This window comes from Artemia franciscana, unplaced genomic scaffold (assembly GCF_032884065.1).
Source record: "Artemia franciscana unplaced genomic scaffold, ASM3288406v1 PGA_scaffold_30, whole genome shotgun sequence".
Lineage (NCBI taxonomy): Eukaryota > Metazoa > Arthropoda > Branchiopoda > Anostraca > Artemiidae > Artemia > Artemia franciscana.
In genome coordinates, this window is record NW_027062662.1 from 2227587 (window position 1) to 2246494 (window position 18908).

The window sequence follows — 18908 nt, forward strand, 5'->3', positions numbered from 1 at the left end:
AATAAATGATATTAAGATTTAAAATAAAATCAAAACGTATGGTGTTTTTGGTTACCAATAAGACACCTCAGGAATATATTGAGAACGACGGTGGGTATTAAGTTGATACTTTTGTGGAAACTGCTATTACTACTTCTGCTACTTCTGCTCTGAACAGCTACAATGGGAAAGAAAAATAATTCTTCATACCGGCATCATTTTCTATGATTTTAATGAACTGTCTAATCGCTTTCTTTTCCCAGCGGGAGGTACAATTTACGCATGTGAGGATTCCGCCGAAGTAGTAAGTCCTACTTAAGAAATTATTACCATAGGTCTAACTACTATGTATAATTAGTAGTGTCAGTGAGAAAATCCTGTTAGGGGAAAGCCGTTTATTTATGTATATTAGCACCGTATAGATAAAAAGAAATATAAAGGTGACCAGCTTTGACGATAGAATTTTTTTTCAGTTTCATTATTACTCAACCACGGAACAACCGTGGCCGAGTGGTTAACGCGCCGAACTCACGAGCGAAGGGTCGCTGGTTCGAATCTCGGTGGTGCCGACCGTTTGGTTTAGGACGAGGGTTAGTGGCGTTTCCCCGTAAGACATGCCAAAAGTCCACCCAGCTTCAAATGGGTACCTAGAGAAATCTAGGGAAAAGCACGGGAAAGCGTCGGATAGCTTGCCCCCAACCACGCATTGCACCCCGGCCGAGGGCTGAGAATCAGGAGATCGGCACCTGCGCTACGCGAACCCTAATCGGTTTGCATGCGAAAGTTTGCTTTTTTTTTTTTTTACGGAACAACAAGACAGGCAAGCTACCAACTGCAGTGTCATTCCAAAGTTGGGAGATATTTACAGTGATGCACCTAAATAAATATCTTCCACCTACAGGATGATTAGAGGCTCTTCACTAACGCTCTGGGTGGCCCTGGAGGTATAGGAGCTAAGGGTTTAAGAGAAGCAATAAAGTCTTCATCGGACTTCAATTATGGCTTAAATTTGCTGATGCTGGAAATATAAGCAGCATAAGATGGCGGAACAGAGCTATCTGGGAGATGGGCTCTCAAGCAAACATAACTCGTGTTTACAGACCAAGATGATATCAGTTTTTGAGCCAAAAGTCAGGTTTAAGGAGAGATACACAACCAATTAACACAAACAGGTTCACCTCAAACTAAAATCTGTAAGTTCTCAGGTATTTATATTTTTTTCAAGTCACGAAGAGAGCTTTCGTCTTTTTTACAACAAAACGTATCAGCCTTACAACAGCCCAACCATCCAACAAATTGGAAGGTTTCTTTTAGAGCACAGTCTTGGAAGTAAGTGCAAAAACCGACCTTTCACTAATAAAAAAAGAATTGAAAATAATCTGTTCTTTACTGACCTTTTATATCTATCAGCTGTTCAACATCAAGGTCCTTCCCATTTATTGGATCCTTTCCATTTTCATTAATATATTTTTCAATGAGTCGTCTTTCAAAAACAATTCCAGATACTGGAGACACAACTGGATGCTCAGGGACTTCATTACAAACTTAAATAAGAAAAGAAAAAATTAGAACGAATATCAAGGTGATATAGAGGGAAGCCTTACAACCTAAACAATTGAATTCCTAAATTCAAGATTCCTAAAATACTTGTAAATTTAAGCCACTATTTTAATGTTTTAAGGAGGTGCTCTAACTAATATGGTGGTATCTTTCCCCCTCCTTTTATGTGAAGGTATCAGTAGCGTAGCTAGAAGGAAGGGGAACGGTTGTCCCAGGACAGAAGTCTCCAGTGCGTCAAATACACAGTATCAGTTATGCCAGAGTTAGAAATTCGGAGCCGCGTCAGAACTCGATCTGTTAAGCCTATTCGCTATAATATAGAACAACTTATTGAACTATTAGAGCTATTATTACTCGCAGTAATCAGGATGAAAAAGACTAAAACCAAATCCAATGCAATACAGTTATTACACCATATATTAACATTTGAGTTTTTAGCACTTCTCCCTTTTTAGAATACGGTGCTAAAAACCTACTTGAAAAAAAAACGATCGGGTCAAGAAGAGGCTTCAAGACAACACCTTAAATTTTCATGATGTTCCCCTAGATGTTAAGACTTTGCAAGAGTTTTTTTTTTGTCCTTAACAGGGATATCATTTACAAAATTTCTCTTGAAAAAGTAAAGGAGTTGTGTGCAATATATGATGTCCAATTTGAGAGAAGGATAGAAAATACCAACAGAAGAAAGAGAGGACAAAAAAATTAAATGCTAAAAAAAGTTAAGAGCTGCAAAAAACAATTAAAAACAAAAATAAATGCTACAAGTGACGAAAAGTATGGTTGACTGTAGTATAAGGTCATGACATGTAGTATAATCAATCATACTATTCAAAAGTATGAAAAGTATATGAAAGTATGATATCCTCCCCACCCCCCAGAAAACTGTGCCCCCAGCGAAATATTCCTCCCCATAGTTTTCTCCATAAAATTATTCCCCTCATCCTTAAAATTTGAGTAGGGAAATTAAGAAAACACACAGAATGAAGAAGAGAAAGGATATTGGAATATTGTATATTTCGAAATATATGTGGAGCATATGGAGTAGAATCAAATAGTTTGTCATAAAGAACTATAAGTAAAGAGCGACTAGGGCCAATAGTAACCAAACTATATAAAAAAGAATTTTGCTAACAATTGATACATAAAAAGAATTTACTTTTTATGCTGATTCCAAATATGTACAGTGCACAAAGTTTTACGTTACACATCAAACACTACGACCCTGAAAAAATATGCTTGATTTTTTAAAAATAGAGAAACCCTACCAACAAGAGCTAAGAGCTCATATGGCACTTGTGACGAGGCCAGAAGAGCCAAGAGCCAAGAACTCATACGGTATGAGCTCTAACAAAATTCTAAGAATAAACAGTTTGAACTAAAAGGAAAATCAGACGCTTAATGCCGGTTGGGATTTAAAATAAGAGCTCTGAGTCACGATGTCCTTCTAAATATCAAAATTCATTATGATCCGATCACCCACTCATATGTTATAAATACCTCATTTTTTCAATTTTTCCTCTCCCTTCAGCCCCCCAAATGGTCGAATCAGGGAAAACGACTTTATCAAGTCAATTTGTGCAGCTCCCTGACACGCCTACCAATTTTCATCGTCCTAGCACGTCCAGAAGCACCAAACTCGCCAAAGCACTGAACCTCACCCCCTAACTCCTCCAAAGAGAGCGAATCCAGTACGGTTACGTCAATCACATATCTACGAAATTTGCTTATTCTACCAACCAAGCTTCATCCCGATTCCTCCACTCTAAGCATTTTCCAAGATTTCCGATTTCCCCCTCCAACTCCCCCCAATGTCAATAGATCTGGTTGGGATTTGAAACAAGAGCTCTGAGATATGAGTTCCTTCTAAATATCAAATTTCATTAAGATCCGGACACCCGTTCTTAAGTTAAAAATACCTCAATTTATCTAATTTTTCCAAATTAACACCCCCAGCTCCTCCAAAGAGAGCGGATCCGTTCCAATTATGTCAATCACGTATCTAGAACTTGTGCTTATTCTTCCCATCAAGTTTCATCTCGATCTCTCCACTCTAAGCGTTTTCCAAGATTTCTGTTTACCCCCTCCAATCCCCTATGTCCCCAGATCCAATTCGAGTCGAAAATGTAGCATCTGAGAAATAAGATCCTTCTAAATATATCAAAAATCCGATCACCTATTCGTAAGATAAGCATACGCCAATTTTCACGTTTTCTAAAAATTCCGGTTTCCCCCTCCAACTCCCCCCAATGTCACAGGATCTGATCGCAATTCGAAATAAGAGCTCTAAAGCACAATATCCTTCTAAATATCAAATTTCATTAAGATCTGATCACCCGTTCGTAAGTTACAAATACCTCATTTTTTATATGTTTTCTGAATTACCCCCCCCCCTCCTCCAACTCAAACAGAGATCAGATCTGGTCCGATTATGTCAGTCACGTATCTCGGACTTGTTTTTATTCTTCCCACCCAGTTTCATCCTGATTTCTCCGCTTTATTTGTTTTCCAAGATTTCCGCCCGCCCCCCCCCAACTGCTCCCCCCCCAATGACGCTGGATCCGGTCGGGATTTAAAATAAGAGATCTGAGGTACAAGGTCCTTCTAAATATGAAGTTTCATGAAGATTCGATCACTCCTTTGTAAGTTAAAAATACGTCATTTTTTCTATTTTCTCAGAATTAACCCCCCCCCCCCAAACTCCCCCAAATAGAGCGGATCCGTTCCGATTATGTCAATCACGTACCTAGGACTTCTGCTTATTTTTCCCACCAAGTTTCATCCCGAACCCTCCACTCTAAGCGTTTGCCAGGATTTTAGGTCCCCCCCCCCCCAAATGTCACCAGATCCAGTCGGGATTTAAAATAAGAGCTTTGAGACACGATATCCTTCCAAACAACAAATTTCATTAAGATCCCATCACCCGTTCGTAGGTTAAAAATACTTCATTTTTTCCAATTTTTTCCGAATTAACCGGCCCCCCACACCCCCCCCCCCCCAGATGGTCAAATCGGGAATATTCCGATTAGAAATATTCCTATTTCTAATTTAATATGGTCCGGTCCCTGATAAGTCTGCCAAATTTCATCGTCCTAGCTTACCTGGAAGTGCCTAAAGTAGCAAAACCAGGACAGACCGACAGACTGACAGACCAACAGAATTTGCAATCGCTATATGTCACTTGGTTAATACCAAGTGCCATAAAAAGGGGAGTGATCATAAAGAAAATCACATCATCATATTCAGCATTTTAGAGAACCCTATTATGGAGGTTTCAACTTTTTATCTACAAAAACGTAGAATTTTTCGATTTTTTTCTCAACAAAAAGATTATGGATCTGTGTTTATTTGTTATTGCTTTTTCAGGGATGATTGTATCTGATGGTCCTAGAAGATCGAGAGAGGACTCATTTGAGCGGAAAGTAAAAGTTCTACTGCCATCTTTGACAAAAAAGATTGTGCCACGGGAAAGTGGCGTTTTTCGCCATGCTGTTGCATCAAATTACGATTTTGCCGCATGGAGGACTCAGTTGCTATCGATTAAAAAATTTGAGATAGCAAATCCATTTTAAACGTTTTTTCTTTTATAATTTTATTAAATCCAAAACTGTTAAGATTTCCAGGAATGGATATTGGTATATTCTAAACAGATAATCCACATTCATTTATTCTCTTAAGTAATTAAATAAAAAAAACAAGTTTTTTCAACTGAAAGTAAGGAGTGACATCAAAACTTAAAACGCACAGAAATTACTTCGTATATGAAAGAGGCTGCTTCCTCATCAACGCCCCGCTCTTTACGCTAAAGTTTGACTCTTTCTCTCAATTCTTCTTTCTAAAACAGTAAAAAACTTTAGCGTAAAGAGCGGGGCGTTGATGAGGAAGCAGCCTCTTTCATATACGAAGTAATTTCTGTGCGTTTTAAGTTTTGATGTCACTCCTTACTTTCAGTTGAAAAAACTTGTTTTTTTTATTTAATTTCTGAACGTTTTTGAATCAATGCATGTTTTGATTTTGGCTCTCCACAGAGGAATAATCAAAACGAAATTTGCATATTTTTTTTTTTTTGGCTCAATGGCTTTCTCATAATTTTGATCGAATGATTTTGAGAAAAAAAGAGCGGGGAACGAAGCCTAGTTGCCCCCCGATTTTTTGGTTAATTAAAAAGGCAACTAGAACTTTTAATTTTTTACGAATCTTTTTATTGGTAAAAGATTTACGTAACTTATAAATTAGCTTACGTAAAGAACTTTTGTATTCTCATGTTTTTATTACATATATGAGGGATTCGCCCCATCGTCAGTACCTCGCTCTTTACACTAAAGCTTAAATTTTATCCCAATTCATTAAGAATGACCCCCTGAATCACAAAAGCCGTAGAATAAGTAGTTGAAATTACCGAAAATACTTTAGCGTAAAGAGAGAGGTATTAGAAGGAGGTGAGCCCCTCATATGGGTAATAATTTCTGTTTGTTTTAAGTTTTATTGCTGTTCCTTACTTCCAGCTGAAAAAGCTTTTTCACTTTTATTTTTTAATTGTTTTTTTTTTTAAATAATGCTAGTAAATCCTGCTCTCCCTTCATGGAAATTTTCTTCTCCCATTAGAAATTCTCGAAGGAAAGTTCCCCCAGCATATCCCCCTCTTCTCAACCCCTCCCCCAAGCCAAAAAAATCCTCCTGAAAACGCCTGTATACTTCCCAATAACCATTACTATATGTAAGCATAGGTCAAAGTTTGTAACTTGTTGCCCCTCCCACGGGGACTGTGGGGGAGTAACTCTTCCCCAAAGACATAGTTATAAGGTTTTTTGACTACGCTGAATAAAATCGCTATCTCAGAATTTTGATCCGTTGACTTTGGGAAAATAATTAGCGTGGGAGGGGGCCTAGGTGCCCTCCAATTTTTTTAGTCACTTAAAAAGGGCACTAGAACTTTTCATTTCCGTTAGAATGAGCCCTCTTGCAACATTCTAGGACAACTGGGTCGATACGATCACCCCTGGGGAAAAAAAAAAACAAAAAAACAAAAAAACAAAAAAACAAATAAACACGCATCCGTGATCTGCCTTCTGGCAAAAAATGCAAAATTCCACATTTTTGTAGATAGGAGCTCGAAACTTCTACAGTAGGGTTCTCTGATACGCTGAATCTGATGGTGTGATTTTCGTTAAGATTCTATGACTTTTAGGGGGCGTTTCCCCCTATTTTCAAAAATAACGCAAATTTTCTCAGGCTCGTAACTTTTGATGGATAAGACTAAACTTGATGAAACTTATATATTTAAAACCAGCTTTAAAATGCGATTCTTTTGATGTATCTAGTGGTATCAAAATTCCATTTTTTAGAGTTTTGGTTACTATTGAGCCGGGTCGCTCCTTACTACAGTTCGTTACCACGAACTGTTTGATCTTGGCTACGATGGTGGGTTTTTTTTTATGTTCTGAAAAATAAAAATATTTAGCTGAAAATAAAGGCAGTTTTCAGTAAATTTCATATTATATTCTGGTCTTTAGAAGAAACAGAGAGCGTTAGCCCTATTCCTCCATGTGCTAATTTTTGCTTGTTTTGAGTTTGAATTTGTTATTTATTGTAGCTTCTATTCATTTTGGGCTCCATTTATTTATTGATAGTGATTTATGGTAGTTTTATGCTTGAAAAATTATTTGACTTTTATTTATACTCATCTCTGGTTTAATGTTTATTAGGCTAAATCTTCCTGGGCCTGTTGCTGGAAAGTTGAATTCAAAGTTCATAGTTCAGAGTTTTATTCACCAATAAATACGAAACGGAAATACAATACTCTTATTTTTCCTCGAAAGGCTCCATGGCCAGGGATAAAAGGGGGATACAAAAAATATAATATAAGCAACAGCCAAAAAAAGAAAACAATAGCCAAATATCATATAAGATGAAAAAGAAAACATATCTGAGGCCTGGGAGCCAAAGCGCAGAGAGAACAACCACACACCATGAACAAACACTCGGGTTAGATCAACACCTCAGAGGAAAAGGAAAAGGAAAAAAAGAAAGAAAAAACAAAACAAAAACAAAATGCTATTCTGCTTGATTCTTTACTAAATGATCCATGAGAATCCTTTTAAAAGTCCAAAACGAGTGGCATCTCTGTACTGAAGAAGGTAGAGAATTCCAGACCTGTTGAGATTGTTCACATTGAAATCTGATCGAACAGTAGGGGTAGGTAGAATACACATATTATATGAAGAACGGAGGCTATATAGAGCTGAATCAGAAATAAACATAGGAGTTTTTTGAAGGGATTTTGGAAGACTGCCGTGAAGCTGACGAAAGACAAAAGAAGCACAAGAAATAATGTAAATAGACTGTAGACTTAAGAGCGGTGTTGGTGAGGAACGATAAGCCTCAAGATTTTCTGAAGTGTATATCTGCAATACCAAAGGAAAGGCAAAGTATATTAAGTTGAAAATTTCAGGGCATTTTGAAGGGGCTGTTTAACTAAATGAAAGGAAACTGTGTGCATCCAGGTTATCAAAAGGGCGTATCTGCAATGTCTTATAAATGGCTTAGAATATTAAATTGAAACTTTCAAGGCATGTTGATTTGAATTAAAAGTCACTATGCGCATCCAGATTGTCAAAACGATGTATGTGCAACCTCTAAGGAATTGCTAAGGATATTAAATTATAAGTTTCAGGGTAAGTTGAGGGGTATGTTGGTCTTAATCAAAATACACTATGTACATCCAAGGTGGTCAAAAGGGTGCATCTAAGATATCTCGTGAACGGCTTAGAGAATTAGGTTAAAACTTTCAGTGCATGTTGAGAGGGATGATCAATTAGTTTTTGTCAAGATTGCACTCTTCACTCAAGATTGTAACATGATGGTAATCAGAGTGGCTTCAGCCATTTAGAGGCTCATAGATTATCCAAATCCCCAATTTCTTTATTTGAATAATTTCCATGTATCCATTAAAGTTCTAGGGTACAACTATGATTAAAATATGCTGCAAAATTTTGTTCAAAAATTACCTTGATTCTTAGGACAAGCTAAATAAAAAAACAACAACAGGTTTTTCAAATGAAACCAAGGATCAATATTAAAGCTTTAAACGAACAAAAATTATTCCATATATGAAGGGGGCTGTCCCCTCTGCAGCCCCCTTGCTCGTTGCACAAAGGTCTTTTGTTTTTAAAAAAAAGCTTCTTATTCCAGTTCCACTGCCCTTTTGTTTCAGCAGTCGTTCTAAAAGAATTAAGACAAAAAATTAAACTTTGGCATAAAGAGTGAGGGGTCAAGGAGTGAGCAGATCCTTTCATATACAGAAAAATTTCTGCTTGTTTTAAGTTTTGATGTTGATTCTTACTTTCAGTTAAAAAACTTATTTTTTATTTAATATTTTATTATTTTTCAAACCATGCTCAGATCTAATCAAGGCTAAATAAAAAAAAAAAAATCATTCCACAAAAGAAGTTTTTCAGAGAAGAGTAAAGAGCTACATTAAACGAACTGTGAGTTGAAATAAAGTTAAACAATTTTTCAAGGATAAAACTACCCCAAATTACCTTCAATAAATAAACTGAAACCGAAAACGAATAGAAATTACAGTAAATAACCAAGCCAAACCCTAAACGAGCAGAAACTAAGATGAGTAGGACTGCCCCCCCCCCGAATACCTTATAAAGACCAGTGCATCCTTAGACCACATCCTAAAGACCAGCACATCCTTCCAGATAGCCTTTAGAGGGCAATGGGGGCGTCAACCTACATAGAAATAGTAGCCTCAGTAGCAATAATTGTCGAAGCATTTGTAATAGTAGCAATAGTGGTAACATGCATGTTCCTGATATTCATTACTGAAAACCTTAACAACTTTGGATTTGTTAAAGTTAAAATCAGAGAAAACATTTTCAGTGAATATACATTTCACAAAATACATTTCATATGTCATTCGTTTTCAATTGAAGTGCAAATTATGTGCTGGTCTTTAGATGGCATTAGGAGCATCAGCCCTAGTAGAAATAGTAGCCTCAGTAGTAGTAGTTAGTATAACAGTTGTAATAGTAGTGTTAACATGCATACAAGGCCTTTTGGTTAGCTCAACAGCCCCTTAATATTCCCTGAAATTTTCAACATAATACTCTAACCTGATCCTAAGATACTGCTTTTATACCCTTTTGAAAACCTGCACTCATATTGTTTGTCTTGATTCAGTTGAACCCCCCCCCCCGGGGGTACCAGTCCCATAAGCCCCCAAATTATTTTCATTAAATTTTATTTATCAATAATTTTAAACCACAACAACAGGGTTCTCTGATGTTTAAATAGATTGTACACATATATTTAAATATCTTGAAACATTGTTTATAAATAAGAAAAGAGAAATATTACCATTTAAAATTGCTGAAAACAAAATTTCTTGTGACAAAAAACCATTGCTCCCTCCCTGCTAGCGCCAATAAAAAAAGACCAAAAATATTCCCAGGAATGAAGAAAGATTGGATATCTATTTGTACCCCTCCCTCCTTCCAAAACACACTCTACATTTATATGAAGGCTCAATGAGAGCTTGGATACTTGGGCATTAAAATGCACTCTTTGAAGCATTTACCTCCTACTTCACAATAACTGATGCACACCCAGACGTCATTGCATAATACTGTATGACATATGAAGTAAATCTGTTAAGCTGCAAAAGCTTTAATTTGAATATCAGAAGCATTTTTCTGCAATAAGAAGAGACATCACTCTATAGCACCCTTATTCAGACTTAAACCTGAATAAGGGCTTAATTAGAATAAGAAGATGAATTGAGACAAGGAATTGATACCCACCCCCCGCCATACCCCATTCTATAATTATACATCACTAAACATAATTTTATCAAAAATCACTTGAAACAACACAGTTAAATCAAGCATTAAGATAAATGTCCATTTTGAGAAATGTACTTGGCTTAAGAAACACACATGCTTCTCAGCAATTGAGAGCCTTCCAATTCAAAGGGTCTGAGAAAGCTGTAGAAAAGTACCAGCGTGCCATAGTTGACTCCAGGTATGTAAAAAGTTTCAAAGCTGCCAGCAGCAGGGTCTGACAGAATTCCAAAAGCTTCCAAATTTCAGTAGCACAACTTGTGTTTTGAAAGCTTTTCTTTAAGTAAAAAATGTTTTTATAAGTAAAAACAGTATTTTCATAAAAAATCTTCCAACAAATTCGAAAACCAAGTAGCATTGCTACTTTGCTACCCCACTTTTTGCACAGCGCGTAGACTCTATCCCAAGATATATCCCATTGAAGTAGATCTAGGTGTCCAGCAAGGACAAACCTTGGTTCAACACCCACTGCAAAAAGAATCCAGGCAACAGCTGCTCACAAAGAGTGAAAAGGACAGACTATATCTCATAAAAGCACATAAAGATGTAATACCAACGATTCAGCAATCCAGGGGTTCAGTACAGGGAGAATTTCACTACTAAGATATTTCTTCTAAGAGCTGGTGGAGAGTTGTCAATGAGGCTTTGGGAGAATTTCACTACTAAGATATTTCTTCTAAGAGCTGGTGGAGAGTTGTCAATGAGGCTTTGGGAGAATTTCACTACTAAGATATTTCTTCTAAGAGCTGGTGGAGAGTTGTCAATGAGGCTTTGGGAGAATTTCACTACTAAGATATTTCTTCTAAGAGCTGGTGGAGAGTTGTCAATGAGGCTTTGCTGTCATCTCAAGGAACTACAATTCCTTCCCTAAAAATCAACAACAGGACTATCATGTAAGATCCGCGGGCAAAGACTGAAGCTCTTATTAAGGCTCTTGCTGAATTCTCTAATCTGGATGATGCTAGTAAAGAAGTTTAGAATTTCTCTTATCAAACCAATGCTTTCCTTGATTATGTGAACTAGCCTACTCCACTCCTTAAGTTCTTTGCATTCCGCAGCGTCTTGCTGTGACCAAATCTAAGGTTCCTTGCAGTATACCTAGATTTTTCTTTAAGTCCTGCACTATCAAAATAGCTGGATCTTTGTCATTAATTTTCTGGCTGTGTTTTTGCTCTGGGATTTTTCTGCACACAGGGAAATCTGCCAATGTCATTTGTATGCCTAAACCAGATGGCGATCAAGCAAGCATGGGCTCACATAAGCCTCCTCTCCTGTATTGGGAAAGTTTACGAAGGTGTTTCCAATTATACACTTTACCAGTACCTTGAGTCAAATGACATTTTATGAAACCATCACTATTGATCCTGTCAAAAACATTCAAAACTTGACCGCCTAGTGGTCCAGCACCAAGAGTGGATTGAATTCCAGCAAAAAGATACAACACCAGGCTATTGTCATTTGACACAGTATGGTACTGTGCCTACTTAAGAAGCTTTACACGTGTCTGTGGATATCTGTTAACAATGATTTGAAGCTTTATTTCTGATCATTCATTGTGGATTGTTCTTAATGGGTTTACTTCCAGAAGATAACCAATAAGGTCATGCATGTACTAGGATAGTATCTTAGGACCTATGCTTCTTGTTCTCTGCATAAATTACATAGGAGACAACTTTGCAAGTCATCTACATCACTGTACTAACAACACCACAATACACATAGCCATCCTAAAACATGAAGACCCAAGCCTCTCTGCCTTTACAGATGAATCTTTAGGATATTGAAGACAGACCTGATAAATGCATGGTCATTTTCACTGCATTGAAAACAAATAAGTTCCTGATCTCACAATCAGAAGTGCCAGGCATAAACCCCAAGTTCCTCTTTATGAATGAATAAAAAAAGGGAGTTGGCGAGCTTTGTCTCATTAAAACCACTTCTCCACAAATCTCTCTTGGAAAAACCACTTAAATTGGCTTGGAACCTCCTGTGGAAAAAGCCGTGGGTCATTCTTTGCTGCCAAAACCTTCCACCATCTAGCTGATCATCCTGGTGTATAAGCCTTGCATAAGACCCATTGCTGAGTATGGATGCCCACTGTATGCTCGTGCTCTGAAAAAATTGTTAGCTCAACTTAAAAAAATCCGTAATAAAGCAGGTTCAGTCATTCCTTATGACTCTCTCCAATCTGTTAGTGCAAGGGTTGATGTAGCATTGATGGCTGTTTTATACAACTAAACAAGTTTACCATCAACTTTAGACCTTCCTTGTATTGCCCCCCTCCATTGTACAACCGACAAGACAGACAACACAGTTCATTTCAATTACTTAAGGTTGAGATACCAAGAACATGTATTTGAAGACCAACTTCATTATACATCACGCTTTGATTTAGAACAATGTTCCTGGGAATATTATCCCAAAAAGTTTATCTGTAAAGTCCCCAAAAATAATATTCAATAGTCATTGAAAACCTTGTGATGGAGAGACATAAAAAACTAGTAGCATATTAGATATTTAGACATACCTGCCCCATGAGTTTACGAAAAAAAAAAAATATCATATGTGGACTACATGACGATTCAGGAACAAATGGGCCAACATGCAGCATTACTTCCTCTGCAACAGAGAACTTCAACAGAAAGATTTTGACACTTTTAGATTGACTGGCTATCTCAGAGTTTTCAATTGACAGCCAATTGTTCCTCATTGAGGCAAAACCATACTTCGGTGCCATACAGTGGCAGAAAACACCACTTTCCCATGGCAAAATCTTTTTGGCCACTTTAACAATCTTTTTCTTGAACTTATTGACTTAAAACAATTTGAAAACCTGAGGGAGACATCTACTTCACACTACCATGTTAGTCTCCTTGACACTGTTCTTAAAAACCTTGAAAACGCAGATACTTGGTTAAATCTTTTATCAATTGATCTCCAGAAAGTATTCAGTCTAATTAACCACAATATCCTTGTAAATAAGTAGCTGATGGAGTTTCAAGTGAATCCCTTTTAAGTTAAAATTGTCGCCTCCTTTTTAACAAATTGTTCTTAAGTGCTTAAATACAAAAATATTTATTCAAATCCCCTTCTTATATTTTGTGGGGTCCCCCAGGGAACTCTGATGGGTGTATTTTATTTCTTATAATGGTTAATAGCCTCATGACTGACCACACAAAGCAATGGAAGCATGTGGACAACCTGTCTGCAATTGAGGTTTGTCAACAACAAAAAATAAAAGCTCAATTATGACATTAATTGACAATGTCACACAGGAGGCTTCTTTATTGAAGATAAAAGTTAATGTTAATGAATTGTCAGTTATGAAAGTTCATTTTTAAAATCATCCCCTCTTTCACAGACCCCATTTCTCCCAAAATCTCTGTCACATGCATTAAATTACTTGGGGTGACAATTACTGCTGACTTGAAGTAGGATACCTGTGTTCAAAACATCTTCAAACAAACTTCCACTTTGGTTTCCCTTCTAAAACTTTTGATAAAATTATCTGCCCCTCTCCTTTAAGGATCTTCTCCAACTTTATTGTTCTTTTATTTGGCTGATACTTGAATATGCTGGTCTAGTGTGGCATTTGGTCTTTATTCAGAGCAAAATGTCCTTTTTGATTGAAAATGTCCAAAAACAAGCACTTAGAATCATAAATGGTGAAGGGAAGGGAATAAATGGTTTGGAGAGCTCTGCAGAACTCTTGCCTGGGGCCAAAAAGGATGGTTTTTGCTTGTCCACAAGCCGGAGCCTATGGTGTGCGAAGTGAAGTGGTTATATAGCCTATGTCAGAGAGGACTATCTGAAGTTGTGCAGCCAAGCTTTCGTTTCATCGAACCATGTTTCTGCTTTCAAGTGGAAAGCTCTGTTCTAGCAGGCAATCAGGCAGGCACCACTTTCAAATTGAAGATGGACTAAAATCTATAAGTGTTAAATATATGCGGCAGTTACCCGGCCCCACAGCCAATTTATCTTCTTTGAGTGATAAATAGAAAAATTTATAGAAGCAAAAATGTGGCATTTTCCCACGGGTCCAAAACTGCTACCATCTATTGTTTCTACCCATTTCTGTTTGTGATTTCAGCTGACTTTATCATTTGTTTTTTTGGACTTGGGATTGCAGCAGAGAAATGGTATCAGATGTGCCTAATAAACTTTAAAAGTTCTCTCATTGCTAAAGAAATTAGAGCTTATCCTTTGCTCTTTTCTAAGTGGTGATGTTAGAAAGTTGGCCTACAGCAAAAAAAAAATCAACTTTTGAACTAAGACAGATAGAATTTTTTTACAGCAATTGATAGCTCTTGATGAGCTGATCAAAGTATGACATCAATTTTTTGGTACAAAAATTCCTTCATGAGGTATACCAGTGTTAAAGTTTCAAGGGGTTGACAACTTCAGTAGTAAATTACACACTGAAACGAAATCTAGGGCAATACAAATTGTGAGACATATAGAGGACTTGTAAGCAACAGTTGGCTGTTAGGTAATAATCACCTTTAGCAATGAGGGTTAGCAACTTTTGCTAGTTGGTTTATCTGTTATTTGTTTCCAGTGTATTTGGTGGTAAAACCAATTTGGTTCCAGTGGTAAGACATGTAGGTGACTTGTAAGTAATAATCTGCTGTTAGACTACAGTCAACTTCAGCAATGAGAGGTTTGCAACTATGCTAGTAGTTTCTTAATAATTAGGGTCACCTATCTTATCTTAATCTTGAAAAGTTAGGGATAACTCTATAATACCAACTAGATTATATAAGATATTGTTCTGAGTTTTCATCCATCACAATGTCTACAACTGAAAAGGATAAAGTCCAACTGGCTGCAAAGTCAATTTAGTCCCTTCTTTTGATACAATTTTGTTATAGTTTTTTCAACGCTGAGGAGTAGCCTTTGATCATGTGATTACTGATTGATAGCAAAGAAACAAAACCAAAGTGTTGCTCTTGCAACTCTTTAGTCGGCAAAGCCAAACAAAGGTTGCTGCAACACTTCACATTGCCTGGGCAACATAGGTCTAATTATGTTTGACATGAAGGTCAGGTTCTTAAATATCATATATATGTATATATATATATATATATATATATATATATATATATATATATATATATATATATATATATATATATATATATATATCATGAAAAGAGGAATCACCAATGCAACAGCACAAACACAAAAAAAAAAAAAAAAAAAAAAAAAAAAAAAAAGAGAGACAGAAGGAGAAAAGGAAGACTGTTTTCCTAAATTAGTGATTAATATAGACCAGCACTTGAATGAGGCCTTAACCCTACTCATCCATACAATCACATAGGTCAAACAGCATAGCCACACACAATCAACCATAAAGAATAATCCATGGACAGGCAGTCATGTCGTCAATAAGTATAAGTTGTCATTTACCTTACAATAGAAAAAATAATATAGACAAATAATTCAGAGGCAACACCCAACATAAGGCAACGCTCATCAGAAGAATACACTGGCCTATATAGGGTTTCGCCACTCTAAATTCTCTACCCAGCACAGTGTTGTGGCTACCACAGAATATCCATGGCATCCCCGCGTCAGGTATCACCCCCAAAATACATGCCTATGAAAAAAAAAACAGCAAATGTAAAACAACCAAGTAAAACCAAAACAAGCTTATCCTGTTAATATATCCCTCCCTTTAGCAACAATAGGTAAACTCAATATTATAAATTTTACCAAATCACAAATATTAACACATTGCAAAAAACCTGAATGAACTAAACAATTATAGAATTCACCTTTACCATGTGGCTAATTTTTAAGAAAATCCGCTCAATTAGAAACACAATTCAAAATAAATGGTGCTGTGACAACATTTCTCGAACCTCCGAAATTAGTTGAAAATTTCTTTAAGTATTTCTAGATAATTCTTTTGATATTTATTTAAAAGTTCGTTATAATGAAAACTAAATTTTTTAAATTGTCAATTTCCTGGCTATTATACAACTCAAAAAAACTCTTGCTTCTTTGACTCAGCTGTTGTCCCCCTCTTCTCGACAAGTTTTTTGGCACCAGCTCGGGACTAGGATTATTGCTTGAAGAATTGCTCCCATAAACAACTTGACTATGGCTTGGCATATTATAATCGAATATTAGATCACGGTTAAAACGATTAAAAAGAGACAAACGGTCAAAACGCTTAAAAGACACTGAACGATTAATTCGACATTTTAAATGACTAGCACTATGAGCAAAATTGCACAACTTGTTGGCACAAGTCATCATCATATTTCGACAGGATCGAAATTGCAAGTTGTTGCTTTGCACTTTTTACTTTGTATTTTCGGGACATGCGTAGAAATTTACAGTTGTCCTTCTTGTTGCAGGAACCTCCTTCGAAATACTTGCACCATTTACTTACACAGGAATTTTCTCGTTGATTTGGTTGTTTTTTTCTTATCAGTAACATTTTTGCTTTTGTGAATAAGCGGACATTGTTCGTCAAGTTTGCATGCAACAGTTGACAAAAAAAAGAAACACGTTTTCTTAGTTTCTCGTCTTTCGGTATTTCCTAGTCTTTCAGCAATTTTCACGACGTTTTTTTTCGAATAGCTATAAGTTCAGAACGTCCGTTTCGGTCTATTTTATCGGGTTTGAGATTCAAGTTTTACTTTCGCACTGTGGATCTTTTTTTCAAGTTGCAGGATTAAATTGTCTTTGAAAGGCAACTCTCACAACTATTGGGGCGATTTTGAGGAGATGGGTTCTCCAAAGGTGAGGAAAATATATTGTTGAGGTTAACGACAGAGTATGTATGAGTATCAGCTTCAGGGTGCTCAGTTCCAACAGCCATAATACATGAGCTGCATTTCCAGTTGGAGTTTTCTTTACATAATGCTGGTGTGGTTCCAGCACAGGTGGGGGGGGATGGAACCATAAAAGGCATTTCGAGCACTGAATCGTCACACCTTTCCCACACGACCTCTCACATTCAGGGCAGAAATAAGTAGGTCTGGTTCGTGTCATATTCAGTATACAGTCTTACCGGTAATATACCTAATTAATAAGTCCAAAATCAATTTCCTTCCAAACGAGGGTGTTAATTCATAAATCCTAAGGGAATTTACTCAAATAATTAGCTGTCAAATAATTCAAGTTCCGATTCTGAAACTTCATTGATTGTTTCGACCTGGTAACGTTTTCTGTGTTTTATAAGCAGGTTAGAAGTTGAAGTCATCTTCGTCAGAGCATTAAAAATATTAGTGATATCTCTTTCTTAAACAGAGTAATTAAAGAGATTCTTTTTGGTAAGTATGAACTTTAGTTGTTTTTTGGGGGAAGGGGGTTGTAAATAAGTAATTAAATAGATTATTACGACCTTTTAGGGTGTGATTATAATACAAAAGTTGAAATTCCTTTGCTGGAAGGTTTGTGGTGCCAATTAAGATGTGGGATGTGTACTAATTGTTTTATTATCTATTTAGTCCTGTATTTTTTAGTGTATTTTTACCACCACCACGGACAAGTCTATATATATATATATATATATATATATATATATATATATATATATATATATATATATATATATATATATATATATATATATATATATATATATATATATATATATATATATATATATATATATATATATATATATATATATATATATATATATATATATATATATATATATATATATATACTAGTGCTATTGTGACATAAAATTTAAATCCAGCAACCATGCAGTGATAAAAATTTTTAAATAAATTCTATTCTAAAAAGCATTAGAACATTCAGTTTACGTTTGAATGAGACCTTTCTTAATCTTCTATGACCAACACTTTAATACAATTACCCTTGGGGAAAAAAACAATAGAACGTGCAACTGTAGTCTTTCTTCTGAAAAGAAAAAATTCAAAATCCACATTTTTGAAGATGGTAGCCTGAAACCTCTACAGAAGGGTCCCTGACATGCTGAATGTACTGGCATGATTTCATTTCAGATTGTTCTCCTTTTGGGGGGGGTGGGGTGTTTCTCCCTTTTTTAGGAAATAGAAAATTTTTCTGAGACACTTAGTAGCTATTGATGGGTATTGGGCAGCAAAACACTCAATGAATTTTATATGATGGAGGAAATAATTGAATCAGCATAAAAATTCAATTCTATTGATACATTAAATGTTATCAGCATTTTATTTTTGGAGTTTTTTTTTTCTATTGGCTCATGCTGCATCTTATTTACAGTTTGTTACCACAAACTGCTTGAAAACCAAAAAAAGCTGAAAAAATATTTGTTTTATTAACTAATAAGAAAAACTTTGCCAGAAAAAAACAAACAAAAATTAATAAAAAAATTCCCATAAAAGAAGTTTTCATAGAAAATTAAAGAGCTACATTATGCTAATGGGAATTACATGGGACTATCATATTGGAAAGTAGTAGCATTTTTTTCTTCCTGGATGGGGTTAATGTTCTGAATTATGGAGGGGTGGTTACACTCCCAGGTTTGCCCCTAATCCCCCTAGATTTCAAAAAACT

The 18908-nt window shown here is 36.0% G+C and overlaps 1 protein-coding gene across 1 annotated transcript in view; it reads right to left on the bottom strand.

The window, feature by feature from the left end:
• LOC136041607 (pre-mRNA-processing factor 19-like) overlaps window positions 1–18908 on the bottom strand; it is an 83777-nt gene that overhangs the window by 58881 nt on the left and 5988 nt on the right. The window contains exon 2 of the mRNA XM_065726316.1: window positions 1374–1523. Coding sequence (XP_065582388.1) covers window positions 1374–1523 — 150 coding nt within the window. The remainder of the gene's footprint in view (window positions 1–1373; window positions 1524–18908) is intronic.